Genomic DNA, 16040 nt, shown 5'->3' on the forward strand with positions numbered 1-16040 from the left:
TAAGTTAATTTTAAAATTTTTAATTAAAAATAATAAATTAAATGTTCCAATCAAATTGCTATAATTAATATTGAAAAATAGCAAAACTCTATCTAAAATGTTGGTACGATTTAAGAAAAAGCAATAAAATAGTTTCTACCAGTTTGTGAGTCCTCATTTTAAAAGTCATTTATCCACGCCAAATAGCCGTTTATGGTCTTATCTTTGCATCCTTTTCTGATTTTTAGTTTTATCTTCCTTTTTTATCCAAACCCATTTAAATAGTTAGGATAAATGAATTGTATGTGTTAGTAAAATAATACTCACCACATTAATGCATTATCCAAAGCTTTGCAATAATAATAATAATAATATATTATTAAAAAAAATACATTATCTGAATTTTTTTTAAAAAATATAGTATATATATATATATATGTAAATAAGATTTCTGCTAGCAATATATTTTTTAAATTTTTTATTATTTATCATCAATAATAATGATTACAAGTGATGTCAATGTTAACATAACAATTACTAATTAATAATATTTAATTATGCATTAACTTTTATTTTAAAATTTTAATTTAAAAATGTTAACTTTTTGTATAGTTAATTAAATTATTAAATAGCATATATGATAAATAACATTTTTTAATTAAGAAAACAAAGTAATCTATTCTAGAAAATATGTCTTTTGATTTTTAAAACATATAGACTGACTTTTTTACATATATATTATATTTTTACTGTATGGTGAAATAAGGATCAATAATTGGATACCAAATTATTTATCCAAACTATTAAAATCCTAGAAAAGAAATTATTTATCAAAACTCGATGTACAGAAAATAAAAAATGTGTTTGTCAAAAAAGAAAAAAGAAAGTATTTATCAAAACATATTTTAAAGCATAGCAAATTAACATTGAATTGACATTTCTAATTTGTTTTAAAATGTTTGTAGGAGGAAGTATTTTATGTTGAATTATACCATATTCCATAATTTTCTTTGCCTTAAAAATAACCCAAAAAAAAAAAAAAAAACCAAAACAGAGAAGAAGAAAAATATTTATCAAGTGGAAGAGTGACCAAGTCAGACTGTCAGAGTTGTCCACTTGTCTATTTACTAATGGGCAGGATTATTATTACAGACAAACTAAAAATCCACTTGAACAATAAACAAACTAAAAAAAATCCAAAAATAAAAATTCAAGCTCTCTGGAAAAAAAAATTAAAAAAAAAAAAATCCAATCTAGATAAGAAAAACAAAACAAATAACTGATAAAGTCAAACTAACATAAAAAATTACATTTCCAATTTGTTTTAAAATGCTTTTAGGATAAAGTATTTTATGTTGAATTACAGTTATCAATATCCACTACATTTATTAAACAAATGATCAATTAAAATATATGAACAATTATTATAATTTTATTATATTTTATTAATATCATTTTAATACTATAAAAAAATTTTAAATAATTAAAAATTCTTGATATTTTTGTTATTTTTAAATATAAAATATAAAAGATAACTATTAAAAAAAATATCTATTTGATAATTTTATTCTTAATTATTAATATTTCATCTATACAAATATATGATAGTTCATTTTACAGAAAATATTTTCTATATATTTTTAAATTTTTGTTTATTTTTAAATTTTTATTTATTTTATAATATTTATAAAAATATTAAATTTATTATTACTAAAAAAAACTATATATATATATATATATAAAATAATAGATAAATAAATTTATAATTGGTGACGTTAATTTTCTTCAGAAATATAATAGATAGATTTATCTTTTTAGTATTATTTATTAAATATAATTTTTTTATTTTTTTATTTAATTATTAAGAAGTGACTAAAGAGTTAAAAAAAAATCTATCAGTAATCTTAATTTGGCTAAATATTTTGTGAAACATCAATAATATTTATTAAAATTTTTGATATTTTTTAAAAAAATTATAGGTAATTTTAAAATTTTTTAAAAATTTTTTAAAAAAATTATAAATTATAAAAAATTTAACATGGGATATAATAATCAAATTTTTATAAAAATTATAAAAAATTATATATAAAATTTTAATAAATATTATAGAAATTATATTTATTTTTATTTAAAAATAAAATTTTTTATAAATTTTTTAAAAATAAAAATTGCAAAATTTCTTGAAAAAGTTTGGATATGGTTGTTGAATTATATTACTTTCCATGGTTTTCTTGCCTTTAAAACTAACAAAAAAAGAAAAAGAAAAATTTTGTCAAGCCGAAGAGTGACAGAGTTGTCAACAAGTCTATTTAATATTGGACGGAATTATTACATACAAACTGAAAAATCCACTTTTTTTTTTTTGAAAAAACTAAAAAATCCACTTGACCAATATAAAAAAATAAAAATCCAAACTCTATTAAAGAACTAAAAGAATCCAAACCAGATAAAAAAATTTTAAAAAAAACCACCAAATAACTGATAAATCCAAAAACTTAAATATTCGTTGCAAAATAAACAAAAAAACAAAAAAACAAAAACAAAAAAACAAAAAAGCGAATTTTAATAGATTGGAAACGAAGGGAAGCAAATCGTGTATATTTTTTTGCTTTCATTTCCGATATCTTCCTTCCAAAGCGATTGAAAAAAAAAAAAATCGTTTTGGTTTTTGATTTTATTGGTTCAAAACAATTCCGAAGTTTTCATTTTTATTTTGCAGATTTTTTCTTTTTTAAATTTTTTCCGGGGATTTGATACTGTTTGGGAGGTGGCAAAAAAGAAAATTTCTTGGGGTGGGGGTTTTGGGAAGTCGGGAAATCAATCGAAGACGGAGCCGTTGGTGGGAATAAGGAGGGGCTCTGACTGTTTGGTGGGACTGGAGTGCTTGCTGAACATCATCAGAGCCCTTGGGATGGGCTCCTGCTTCTCTATGGATGGCTCTACGGCCATATCATATACCCAAGCTTCTTCTTCTTCTTCATCGAAGAAGAAGAACAGTTACAGAAGGAAGAACAGAATGGGTGCTTTGTCTTCTTCTACAAATTCTCCACCTTCGTCTTCTTGCGCCACCGTTGATTCCAAGATGGAAATATGGCTTCACAGAGTTCCTGGGAGATTCTGCTTGAATGGGTCTACGGATGAAGCTTCACTCTTCACCAAGCAGGGGAAAAAAGGAGTTAATCAGGACGCCATGATCGTTTGGGAGGTATAAGCTTTTTTCTTGCTTCTGGGTTTTTACTTTTTTATTTTTTGTTTTTCCTTTCGGTTTTTTTATTGCTCTTGTATCTATATGAAGATATTTGTTTGGCTTTTTTCTCTTTTTCATTATCAAAATGTATCCTTTTGTGATTATTTTCACTTTTCATAACAACCCATCTTTTCTTTTTATTATTATTTTTTTAATTTGGATTTTTGGGTATTTATACATTTGGGTAGTGCTTATTTTGTCACCCGTCATTATTGTTCATAGCTTTGTGCAACTCGGCAATGGTTTGCATTTATTCTGCTCTTAATACTGTATGATTTTGGCAATGATTGATCATCTCCATTTCTGCTTCACAATTTGCTGCTGAACATCCTCAATTCCTCTCCATCTTTTCTGGAATTTCGAGTGTGATATTGTGAATTTGTGATTGTTCATTGCCTCTGAAAAGTAGGGTCCTTTTATTCTGCAGAATTTTGGCTCAAAGCCAGATACAACCTTTTGTGGTGTTTTTGATGGCCATGGTCTTAATGGCCATCTGATTGCAAAAAAGGTGAGGGATTCTCTTCCTTTAAAGGTGAGTTCTCAGTGGGAATTAAGTAGTAGCATCAGAGATGGGCAGAGTGATGTTAAGTCAGATGCTATGGGGAGTCTGAACTCCAAAGTGACTGCCGTTATGCCGGGTCTTGAGTACGGGACTAAACACACTGAAATGTTGATGACATTGAAAGACTCTTTTCTAAAAGCTTTTAAGGCGATGGACAAGGAGCTCAAATTGCATCCTCGTATGGATTGCTATTGCAGTGGGACAACAGCAGTTACCTTGGTCAAGCAGGTATTTTGATTGACCTCACAACTTTATTTTTTCTTGAGCAGTGAGATCTCTTGTACACATGATTTAATATTTGCAAGTTGTTTGCAGGGTCAGGATCTTATTGTTGCTAATACTGGGGATTCAAGGGCTGTATTGGGTACCAGAGAGGAAGATGACTCTCTCATTCCATTTCAGTTAACTGTTGACCTTAAACCGAATCTTCCAAGTATCTCTCTCTCTCTCTCTCTCTCTCTCTACTGAAATGAAGAGAACGCATTAAGAATTGTCCCCATAACTTGACACTCTAATAGCCATTTTAAACAGAGTAGATATGTTGATTGATACAGCTATTTCAATATACTTGCAATCAAATGTATTCTTTTTGTATTACAGATTTTGCACATGTATATATTTGAGTTATTAGTTTGTTGCTGCCTTCAAAATACAGTTACAAATTTAAATGTAATATCAGTTATAACAATTGGACTTTTTATATATAAAGAAACAAGATTTTCTCGAACATACTGCTAATATTTTATATGTCCAAATTACAGGTTTTTTGTACCTTTGATGGATTTGAGATGTTTTATTGCTAGATGTCATGCTGATGAATGATTTAGACTTGGATTTTTACACAATGAGCATTGAAATTGAAGATTTATCAAGGTTTTATGGTCTTTATTTTTTCTTTTTCCATATAGGGGAAGCAGAGAGGATTAGACTGTCAAAAGGACGAGTTTTTGCACTTCAAAATGAGCCTGAGATTGCTCGAGTTTGGCTGCCAAACATTAATTCCCCTGGCCTTGCAATGTCCCGGGCCTTTGGAGATTTTTGCTTAAAAGACTTTGGCTTGATTTCAGTCCCTGATATTACTTATCATCGTATTACTGAGAAGGATGAATTTGTAGTATTGGCTACAGATGGGGTAAGAGGCTAACCTTTTTGATGATGTGCTTACATTGTACTTTCATGTCCAATTGATTTTAATTTTTATATACATACCCAATTTTGTTATGCTTTATTCGTCAGTGAATTGTGATTAGATAAGGTACTTCCTTGCATGAAGATTGTGACATACATAGGGAAGAGTGCCTCGGTTCAAATACATATTGGACATGTGGTAAACATGTTTTTTAAATCCAAAATTATATATACCAGGGCTGGACGAGCTGTGGGCACATTATAAGCATAAATGCATATTATGAATTGTGCCACTTTGTAAATCTACATTGGTATAAGATTTCTTTATGTTACTTTTAAGAATTATTAGCACTTTTAAGGAAAAAGTGTTATGCTTGAAAAGAGCAGGGTTTTTTATCTGATCTTTGAGTTTAGAGAACTATCTAAGAGTTTCATTATTAATATATATATATATATATATCAGAGAACTTTCTAAGAGTTTCATTATTAATATATATATATATAATAGCTTTTCGTTGTCTACCCTTGCTATTCTCACTTCAGGAGAACTTTCTTTTGTTCTCACATGTTAAGATATCATTTCTTTGATTGCTCAAATGCCACATTGAAAAGTTAACTAGATGTAAAGGGATCTGTTGCTGTGACTGTCAAAAGAGGTTAACTGAAAAATCAAACATAAATCGGGATGAGTACTATTTAGTTTTGTAATTCCCTTCACTCTCTCATCCCCTGTCTACTTCTGGATTACTCCATGCTCACTGTCTCTACACGAACATGGCCTTCTCTGCCCCCTGCCTTCTGTCCCATCTTTTATTTTATTTAATTTTTAGACGTATAGAAGCCAGTAAGTTATACCTTAGTTATCCAAGGACCTTAGCAGCTGAACTTCAAAATTAGCCCATATGGAAATTTCTGTAGTTTTTCCAACGATTAAAAAAGTTGTAGAAATATCGCCATATGTGAATAATCATGCTATGTTTGGAGTTTGGAATCCATGTGTAAAGGGAGGAAAAGGTTTCAAAGGAATTTAGTTTGCATTGTTGATTTAAAAGAAAGTTATGAAGAAATAAGAATGCAATATATAAATGAGAATAAAATGTACATCTTTTATTTTCCATGGAAATATGTAAAGATTTCAATTTCTTTGATCGTTTATTTACCATAGTGCAATCTAAATACCAAAAATAGGGTTAGAATTAGATATCCACATAAATAATAAACCAGGTAACAACTGCACAAAGCTAATAAGTAAAACAAACACTTGGATATTTAATTACATTGAACTAACGGTCTAATATTATTAGATATTTAAAAGAACCATCCGATCTAATGGAAGAAAGTGTGTTCTTAGACAGAATATACAACTTCATGCCTATACATAAAATCTAAACTCTTGTTATAGATGAATAATGTTTCAGTTTCACATCTGTGCATAAATTGGGCCAAGCTGGTTAATGGTACATATTCTTGTAACTGATATATCCTTCCTTTCCACAGATTTGGGATGTCCTCTCCAACAATGAAGTTGTGAACATAGTGGCATCAAGCACACGATCTCGTGCAGCTCAAGCCCTGGTGGAGTCTGCAATAAGAGCATGGAGGCACAAGTTCCCTTCGGCAAAGGTAGATGATTGTGCTGTGGTTTGTCTCTTCCTCAACTCAGTTTCAAAGAAAACTTGTGAAGGAGAAGAAAGCAATGTCAGATCAAGTTGACATTAATTAAAAATACGCTTCTGGCATGCTGGCACGGAACCTACCACGAAACTCTAGGATCACAGTGGTGGTATAAAATAGGGAAGGAGCAGTAGCTGTTAGCCTGCTTCAAGGCATGGAATACTATTTTAAGCCTTTATTAAAGTAAGCAGGCTGCCAAAAGTGAAAGAAATAGGTTCATATTTTTTCATTTTTATTGTCTATATTTCTTCTCATTCTTTCATACTATGATTTCTTTAGGGAAAGCTGGGGAATTTTGTAGATGAAAACTTTCCTCCTTTTTTCTTCCCTCAAGCATTTTGAATTTGGTCTTGGTCTTGGAGCTCTATAGTTCATCTCCGAGGCTAGTATGATTTTTTACCTTCATTGTTGACATTTCTAAAGTGATGGGTGATTTTCCCTCTTTTGTTGGTGGGTTTGGATTTGTTGTTTTTTTATGTAATTCCAAACCACCTTTTTCTGGTCTTATAAGCTTTGTCAGTTTGGATATGTATGCCTCTTGTTTGAACAAAAACATATTTATATTCAATATCCTCTCTGTTTCTATGTTTCTCTGTCTGTTTGTAGCACAAATGATCATAAAATAAGGCCGATGAACCTTTAAATGATGAGAAAATAATTACAAGAAAGAGCTACGCATGAATTAGATATCGTATCACCTACCAGGTTTTGGAAAACAAAGGTCATGTATCACACTCCAACAATTTGCTTCATGCCCGTTTAAGGCTTTTTTTTTTTTTAATTATTTATTTTTATAATTACTGGAGTAAAGATCATAGTATGATTAATTATATTTTAGAGTAACTATTATTATACATGTAACTTGATGTAATTCCATATAACCTTTTTTTGGTGTTTGAGCTTCATATTGTATATATGTTTGCAGCATAACGATCCTCGTGATATGGGCTCATTTGTGGACTACCTCTCATTCCCAAACCCAATATGAAATTAAGCGTCTTGCTCAAACGTAAACGATGTAAAATTGAAAATTGAAAGTTATGTGAAAGGTATATGCTTAACCTACATGAATAATTTCAATTCATAAACTATGCCCATTAACCTATCCTTTAAGCTTAGAAGAGGATATTCACCGAAAAAAGCTTAGAAGATGATAGGATTGAATTAGATTGAATTATTTCATAAATAATCTAATTTGATTAGAGAAGAATTGAAATAGTCTCATCTAATCTAATCCAATTTTAATCGATAATTGAATGCCTCGTTTGTAATGTATAATTGGATTAGATTAGATACGGATAATAGCATTGGATTGGAATTGGATTAGATCGAATATGAATAATGGCATTGGATTGGAGTGAGCAAAACATGATATAATTAGTCTTTATCATTTGTTTTGGTGTAACACTGGACTAAAACATTGAATATAAAAATTAATTACTAAAAAAATACTCAATTTACAATATAAAATAATTTCAATTCAAATATTTGATATTTAACCCCAAAAAAAATTTTAAAAAAAGGGAATATGAATGTTGTATTCTTGCAATTCAAGTATTTGTCCATGTTTTATGTGTTTTTGTTATGTTTTTTTTTTTGGTAATTATTAGCAGTTGTCATTCTACCACATTCGAACCTGAACAAAGATAAATAAGGAAGCATGACACTTACCAATCCGGCTGTGATCTATACAGTGTGTTTTTGTTATCTGGTATCTTTTAAATCTATTCAATTAATCATCAAACTACAAAATCCATATAAAGAATGGTTGGTAAGTTTACGAGGGGAATAAAAAGTATATTTTTTGAAATTTAGATTCAGGTACAAAAAATAAAATTTCGATGGTGCATAGAGACATGGATGGGTGGAGAGATGAACAAATTATTACCTGAGAGGCCCGGATAACGTTAACCCACTATTCTACATAGGATTTCATATCCCGCTGTGAAGGGGAATAAGTGGTGGGCCCCGACGTATGTTATTATGATGGATTGGCAGCACCAAACAGGAGAGAAGAATAAGATAATCCAATCCTCCTCTTTTTCCCCATAGCCCCCAAGCCGACTTAAAAATGTTAATAAACTCTTAGGGGATGTATTCAATTAAGAATTTGAAGGATTTTAAAAGTCTTTTCAAGTTTTAACGTATTCGATTTAGATTTTAAGGGAATCCATACAAGTCTAATGATATTCAATTCAGATTTTGATGGATTTTATAAAAGTCCATTAAAATCTAGATGTATTCAATTAGGATTTTATAGAATTCTTTTAAAATCTTGTGGTATTCAAAAAGTCATTGATTTTAAAAGATTTTAAAAAATGATGGATTTTAATGGATTTGAAAGGAATTTAACAGGGAAATTGTGAAGAAAATTATCAATATAAAATCCAGCTTTAAATCCAAAGATTTCATTGGATTCTTATAAAATCTTTATGGAGTCTGTAGAATTCCATAACAATCCATCAAATCCTTTAAAGTCTATAGTTCATTTTAAATCCATCAAATTCTAAATTGAATACATCCCTCTTAATCTAGGTATGTTGCAATTTTTAATGATATCTTTTTAAATACTTTTAATAAATGTTTTTGAATTGTTTATCAATTTGACATCATAACAATTCATAACTTTTTGTTATTGATTGGAAAATTAATATAATATGAAATGATGCTATATTATTTGGTATCAAAAATTTAAGATACTGTTAATTGATAGAATAGTTATTTTTTAAAAAATAGGATTAGTAATTTTTAGGAATTAAAAAGAGTAGAGTAGAATTTTTAATTATACTTTTTAATTAAGTAGTAATAATAAAATAAAATATTGAATAAAAACAAAGGCTCAAAAAAAGTAGGAAGTTAAAAAAAAAAAAAATCCATAAAGCAACGTGTTTTTCTATTGCTTTATTTTTACAAATAGGGATTCTAAACATTTTAAGAAGAATAAAAACTTTTTATTTCGAAGAATTGATATTTTATAAGAAAAAAAAAAGTACAATTTTAAGAATCTTAAAAAAAAAAAAAAAAAGAATAGCTAAATTTTAAAAATATATATTCTATTTTACCATTCAATTCAATTCATACCCCAAAGATAGTTTTAGTAAACATATTTGATCACTCTACAGTCTCTACTAACTAATATTATTGGGTTTATTTATTTTTATTAAGATTAAATGAATTTTTTTATGAAATATTATCTTAATTTTTTAAGCATTAATATATATTTTTAAAATAAATTAATTGGCTAAAAAACATAGCCTTTTTTTTCTTTTTTTTAATATTCCAGTCACCACTTTCCAAAGCTCTCCCGCGGGTCTCTCTGCACTCATCATCGCCGGCACCGGAGGAATCGGCGGTAAGAATCTAAGCGATAAGTCGCCGGCAGCTTTGTAGATAAAAAAAAGGGTTTCTTCTCCATTTGATCGGAGATTTGTATTGAGACTGATTAACCATCCTTTATTTTCCTTCTGTTTCTTTCCTTTGAATTCTTCTATCCATTATATTATTTTAATTCTTGGTTCATGATGATAGTTTTTCTTTTTTCTTTTTTTTATTTTCTGTTTATATTTCTAAGATGGTGAGTAATTTCTAGATTTGTTGTTGTTGTTGTTCCAGTTGCTTCTAATTCCTTTATTGAATTTTATTTGAAACTTGAGGCTTTATTAAGGGTTTGTCTCATGAAACTTTATTAGATATCTTAGGCAGATAAAATAGCGATTTTTTTTTTTTTTTTAACTGGATTTGTTGTTGTTTCACTTGTTTCCAATTCCCCTATAGAATTTTATTTGAAATTTGTGGCTACGGTTTTTTCTCAACAAACATTATTATATCTTTTAGGCATTTTTTAAATTTATTTAATTATATATATATATATATATATATATATATATATTTTTTTTTATCTTGGTGCAAGTTCTGGTGTCTCCTAGTTTGTGGGGATTTGTGGCATGGGCAGGTTGTTATTCTTGTTAGGTTGCATGTTGGGTTAAGACATTAAGAGACTGGCAAGTTTAAGCCAGCCCAAGTGCTTGTTTTTTCATAATCACCTGAGAAAAGATTTGAAAAAAACTTTCCATTGTTCATATTGATATGTAAAGATTTGAATCATTAGCAGTTTAATAAGAAATGGGAATTACCAATGAACTTTTTAGTTTGTGATTTAGTCATATTTAATCAACTGGCCATTTTGATTACACTTGGACTAAACTATCAACAATTTATGTCCTTGTCAAACCCATATAATTTTGATGGAGAGTTGGAGATAGACTTTGTCATGGGAACCACTTCACACTCCATCCCAACCTCTTTATTATGTCTTTATAACACCATGACTCCAAATTGCACAGACTCCTAAAAATGTTCCTACAATCCTCTCCCTTTCTTTCTTTGTCTTTATCTCAAACACTTTCAATTCCCAAATTCATTATCGTAAACTCAAAATTGCATACCCAACCAGCTTTCAAGCCTATCATCCTCTGCCTTACTTTTCATCTCTATCGCCCCACCCCCACAGTCTTGTCTTTCTTATTCTCTCCTCTCTCTATCTCAATCTTATATGGGTTGCCAGACTAGCTATATATGCATAGACTAGTTTTATTTCTGTTTCAAAAGGAGTTTTTGGATTTTGCAAAGAGTAAAAATTGAGCGTTTGAGTAATGATTTTAGTTCTCAGAATTATAATTTTCTTCCTTAGCCTTGCATTTCATTCATTTGGTGAAACCTTGTAGGTTGTAGCTGTCTGGATCTGTATTAAGTTTCTTCCAAATCTCAGGGGACCAACTTTTTTTGTAATTTGATATATATGTATATATATATATATATATTTTTTTTTAGGGTGAATAACTGGTGTGGTTGATACGGTTTGTATGTGAGAAATTTATTTTGTGTGTATATATATATATATATATATATATATTCTGATAAAGAAGTTGATAATCTTTTCAGGATTTTATAACCATGGCATCAAAAAGAGTGAAAAAGAACTCCACGGGGATGATAGAAAGCAGCATCGATATCATTTCTCAATTACCTGATTCTCTAATACATCAAATTTTCTCATTTCTTCCCACCATTTATCTAGTCCGGATGAGTCTTGTTTCTAAACGTTGGAGACATATGTGGGTTTCCTCCCCCTTTCTATATTTTGAAGATTTGAATAATATTACTTTCAACAAGAGGAAGAGGAATCGAGATATGGTCTTAAACTTTGTGACCAAATATTTAATACATCGACAGCTATTTATGCAGATTCCATACACGTTTATCGTAAGTTTTAGGTTTGTCACATTATATAATATTCGTAGCAGCAAAATTGCTATTAGACAAATAGATGATTGGTTAAGCTTTGCCATTCATAGTGAAGTGAAGGAGTTAGATCTTTGTGTCAATTTTTACTGTTTGCCTTGCTTCGTTCTCAATGCAAGCTCGTTGACTATCCTGAAATTGCGTGAGTTGAAGTTGGTTGCCAGTTCTCCTTCAACCCTTCCCTCTTTGAAAATTCTCTCTTTGGCCGGTGTGAAACTGAAATCTAATGCTGAGTCCCTTCAAAATCTTGTTTCTGGATGCCCTATTATTGAGGAAATGCATCTATCAAGATGTGATCTCCAACATTTAGATTCCACTGCTGTCAGTGGAACAATTAGAAATCTCTCATTGTCAAATGTGGTTCTTAATGATCGTTGGCTTGGCTGCCTAATCTCCAGACTTCCACTTCTTGAGCGATTGACTTTAGAATGGTCTGTGTTGAAAAATATTAGCATCCATAGTCATAGCCTGAAATATTTTTTCCTTAAGTCAAACTACAGCATTGAGGCTACACTTACAACTCCAAATTTAGTTTGGTTGGACTTTGAATGTGTTTCCCAATCAATCATTTCGGTCAAAGCTTTCAATCTGTTAGAAGCCAATTTGAAGCTTAGGGGCTTTCATACGGTTGAAACCCTTATACATCTTCTTTCAAATCTAAGTTTCTTGAAGAAGTTGATGCTGATCATTTGGAAAGAAGAGGTATTTATAATAGCTTAGTTCGTGAAGATATATTTATATATATATATATATATATATATTTCTTTTTTTTTTTTCAATGATGTAATGAATTATTGAACTTACCAACTGATATTCTCTTTTTGTTGTTGTCATTGACTTTGAAGGTTCTCATCTTTCCGAAAAGAACAAGAGAGAGGTACCCTTCTCCGTTGTCTAATCTGAAGCATCTGAAGGTAGAGATACAGGAGCGTACGTTTAAAACTGCAGAATTGTGGGGTTCATTGCTTTGGTTTGCACCTTCTTTAAAGACTCTTGAAATAGTATGAAAAACGATTAATGGTTCTAATTATTTATTATGATATTGTAATTGTGTTTTGTAAAGTTTTATCTTATATTAAAGAGAATGAGTTAATAGGCGTACAAACTCAAGTACATTCTCATTTGGTTTTGCCCATCTCTTCTTTCTCCTCTTATATGTATATGTACAAACTATAAGAATGAGTTACACATGAATTAGATTCACCCAAAAAAAAAAAAAAAAGTTGCTCATGAATTAGATTTAGATGTAATATCACCCATTAAGTTTTGAGACCGACATGTAATGAATCATCTCCAATAATTTGTTTCTTCCTCATGGAGGTTTTTATTATAATAATAATAATATTATTATTATATATATATAGCTACTAGAAAAAGTATTGAGTTTTTATTGATTATATTTTGATTTGTTCAAAAAATAGGTTGGACTGAGAGTGTAGTAGTATTATACATTCTAATTTGATGTGGATTCCACAAAAGTATTATGTAGACATGGGCCACCCCACTATTGGTTACATAGTGTCTATGAAGAATGAAAACCTAAGTACGTAATTGGGGTCACAAGTCAACAACTAATCAAGTTCAATTTTCTTCGTAATATGTTTCCACAGTACAGCCGCAATTCCTTCTTTTTTTTTTTTTTTTCCCGTTTCCTAATCTTTTTTTTTTTTTTTGTGTGGTAATAAAACAGCTGCACTTGCTTGAAACAATACTATATCCTAAGTGCAGTTAACGTTAGGTTTCACAAGTGTTTTCTTTTTTATATCTTTGGGGCTAATCTTAAATCCAAAACCTTAGGAAGGAGTGTAGATATCACTATTAGGTTATCCCAGATTTTGCAACGATTAGATTTGTCCAATTATCCAATTATCTGAAGTATATGGCATTAGCGTCGATCATAGCAAAATGATGATAAAATTAAATTACTATAGTCCAAATGTGTATATATATATATATATATATATAAGTAGAATTTTATGCCATTTGATATTGGAGATGTGCCAGTTTGTTACGCCTAATTCATCAACTATAATGAGTTGCATCATTCAATTATATATAATTGAAATCCAAGTGAATAATAATAATTTTAAAAAAAAAAAAGTGTGGAAAAGAACGATCATGGAGACAAAAATCACGTGCAACTGGAGCTAGAAGCCATAAGAGAAACCACGAGTATGATTGGTCCGACAGTTTGTGTCAGTGTGAGAGAAATGAAATCGTGAATTTCAGAAAAAAAAAAAAAAATGCATGCGAATATTATATAATTATTAACGTCAGAAACAAGTAGCCATGCAACCAAACATGGAGGTAGATCAAAGGAATTGGTGTCAGACTTATCTGAGTTGTTTGACTTTTGAGGGCATGTGAAGAATGAGTATGGTTGTTTGTTGGGGAAGCATGTACCCCCTCTTTCACTCTTGTAATCAATTTTACTTTTTTTTCCAACTCTCAAAACACACTCTTTTTCTTTCCACGTGATCTTCTCTCTCTCTCTCTCTCTGACACTGCTCCCTCCTAACCACATGAAAAGCTTCCAAAAAGTCCTTTGCATTCCAACCCACTATTCCCTTTTCTGTCCTTATAACGCCATTAACACCAACTGAAGACCCTTTAAAATGTTCCCACAATCCTCTCTCACTCCATCTCTCATAGTCTTTATCTCAAAACTTTTTCAACTCTGAAGTTCAGAATTGAAAAATGTACATCCAACCAGCTTCCAGGCTAATCCTTCTTAGCATTACTTTGGTTACTGTTTATTCATCTCTATTGCTCTCCGGTCTGTCTTTCTCTATCTCCATCTATGTATTTCAACCATATAAGAAGTGCCATATTATATGTTTTTATATATGTGTGTTTTAAAATGATAAGCTTGAATTTGCAGGTTTGGGAGCAAAATGTTCTGTGAATGATCATAATCATGCTCCAACGGTCAAACAAACCCAGGTGGGATTGGGAAATCCTCCTAAATTCTTGGTGGAGATCAGTAACAATTGTCCAATGTGTCCAGTTATTGATATTCACTTGAAATGTGGAAGCTTTCCTCAAGCTCTGGTCAGTCCCAGGCTGCTCAAGGTGATTGGTTTCGATGATTGCGTCGTCAATGGAGGACTGCCATTGCCATCCTTGCAGAAGTTCTCCTTCAATTACTCTCATAGCAAGTACTTGATGCGACCCTCCGTCTGGTATTTCCAGTGCGAGTAAAGGGTTCGGGTTACCACTCGCTGGCAACCATCTTATCATATCTATCATCAGCATATTTTTCCAGCTTTTTTATTTGTTTTCTTATCTTTTGTGTGGTGGTATTGCTGTCAGTTCTCCAAAATGTTGACAAGAAATTTTGTGTTTCAAGAGCCAGTGGCCATAGTTATGGCTGAAAAGCTACTTTGTAACCGATAATTAGTGGCCCCTTCAGGGACAAGCCAATAGCAAATCCATTGTTTCCACATCCTCAATATATATATATATAAAGGACAAATGATAATAAGTGACAATAATCATCTCTTTCTAAAACAATATATCAAGTTTAATTCACCCAAATCGTGACTTTGACATCCAAACTACTAAACTACATAAAATGACAATAATAAGCTCTCGATATCATTGAACATGAAGTGATGTGTACTGTACATGTTTGAATGGTTTTTATGCATGTTATACCAAAGAGATCACATTAATGGTACTGATGCTATATCAAACAACACTAGATATTGTGGCTATCAGTTACATTTTCCAAAATCAATAGTGCTTTCATAATTGGGAAGAGATGAGAACAATACAGGTTGTCCAAAAAAATAAAACCTTGGAATGACAGAAAAAACAGAAAATTTGTAGTGCACAATTTGTTTTGTTATGTTCCAGAGTACCAAAGTGTAACCTCTATGCAACTATACCGAGGATGAATAATATTTCTACACCTCAAATCAATGAGCTCAACGTAATTACAATAACAAACGCAAGGATCATTTAAAAAAATAAATAATATTAAAAAAAAAACACACACACACACACACACACACACGGTGCATCTTGCATTTACTTGGACATGAAGCTCAGAACAGCAAAACAACCTACTAAAACATAAATATAATTAGAAGCTTGCTCATCAACTGGACCCCCTCAATCCTTGGATATGGTTCTTTAATAAGGTTG

At 30.4% G+C, this 16040-nt stretch overlaps 3 protein-coding genes across 4 annotated transcripts; all 3 read left to right on the forward strand.

Annotated features, from left to right (window-relative positions):
• The first annotated feature begins 2442 nt into the window (after window positions 1-2442).
• LOC107422185 (probable protein phosphatase 2C 33) lies at window positions 2443-7175 on the forward strand. Of its 2 annotated transcripts, XR_007242157.2 has the most exons (6): window positions 2443-3184; window positions 3654-4016; window positions 4104-4221; window positions 4697-4920; window positions 6414-6773; window positions 6870-7175. XR_007242157.2 is itself a non-coding variant. In XM_048477833.2 (5 exons), exons 1-5 carry the CDS (start codon window positions 2891-2893, stop codon window positions 6627-6629), a joined length of 1215 nt encoding a protein of 404 aa, XP_048333790.1. In that variant the 5' UTR covers window positions 2443-2890; the 3' UTR covers window positions 6630-7175. The 2 variants fall into 2 exon arrangements, 1 of the variants encoding a protein (XP_048333790.1); XM_048477833.2 differs by having other exon boundaries at window positions 6414-7175.
• A 2615-nt stretch (window positions 7176-9790) lies between these two features.
• LOC107422209 (F-box/LRR-repeat protein At1g55660) lies at window positions 9791-13204 on the forward strand. Its single transcript, XM_016031631.4, has 3 exons — window positions 9791-9942; window positions 11532-12593; window positions 12737-13204. The coding sequence occupies exons 2-3, from the start codon at window positions 11544-11546 to the stop codon at window positions 12896-12898; spliced, it is 1212 nt and encodes a 403-aa protein (XP_015887117.1). The 5' UTR covers window positions 9791-9942; window positions 11532-11543; the 3' UTR covers window positions 12899-13204.
• Window positions 13205-14387: 1183 nt separating this feature from the next.
• Window positions 14388-15334, forward strand: LOC107422210 (uncharacterized protein At1g05835). Its single transcript, XM_016031632.4, has 2 exons — window positions 14388-14667; window positions 14773-15334. The coding sequence occupies exons 1-2, from the start codon at window positions 14589-14591 to the stop codon at window positions 15090-15092; spliced, it is 399 nt and encodes a 132-aa protein (XP_015887118.3). The 5' UTR covers window positions 14388-14588; the 3' UTR covers window positions 15093-15334.
• Window positions 15335-16040: the final 706 nt, after the last annotated feature.

This window comes from Ziziphus jujuba, chromosome 3 (genome assembly GCF_031755915.1).
Source record: "Ziziphus jujuba cultivar Dongzao chromosome 3, ASM3175591v1".
In the NCBI taxonomy this organism is placed as follows: domain Eukaryota; kingdom Viridiplantae; phylum Streptophyta; class Magnoliopsida; order Rosales; family Rhamnaceae; genus Ziziphus; species Ziziphus jujuba.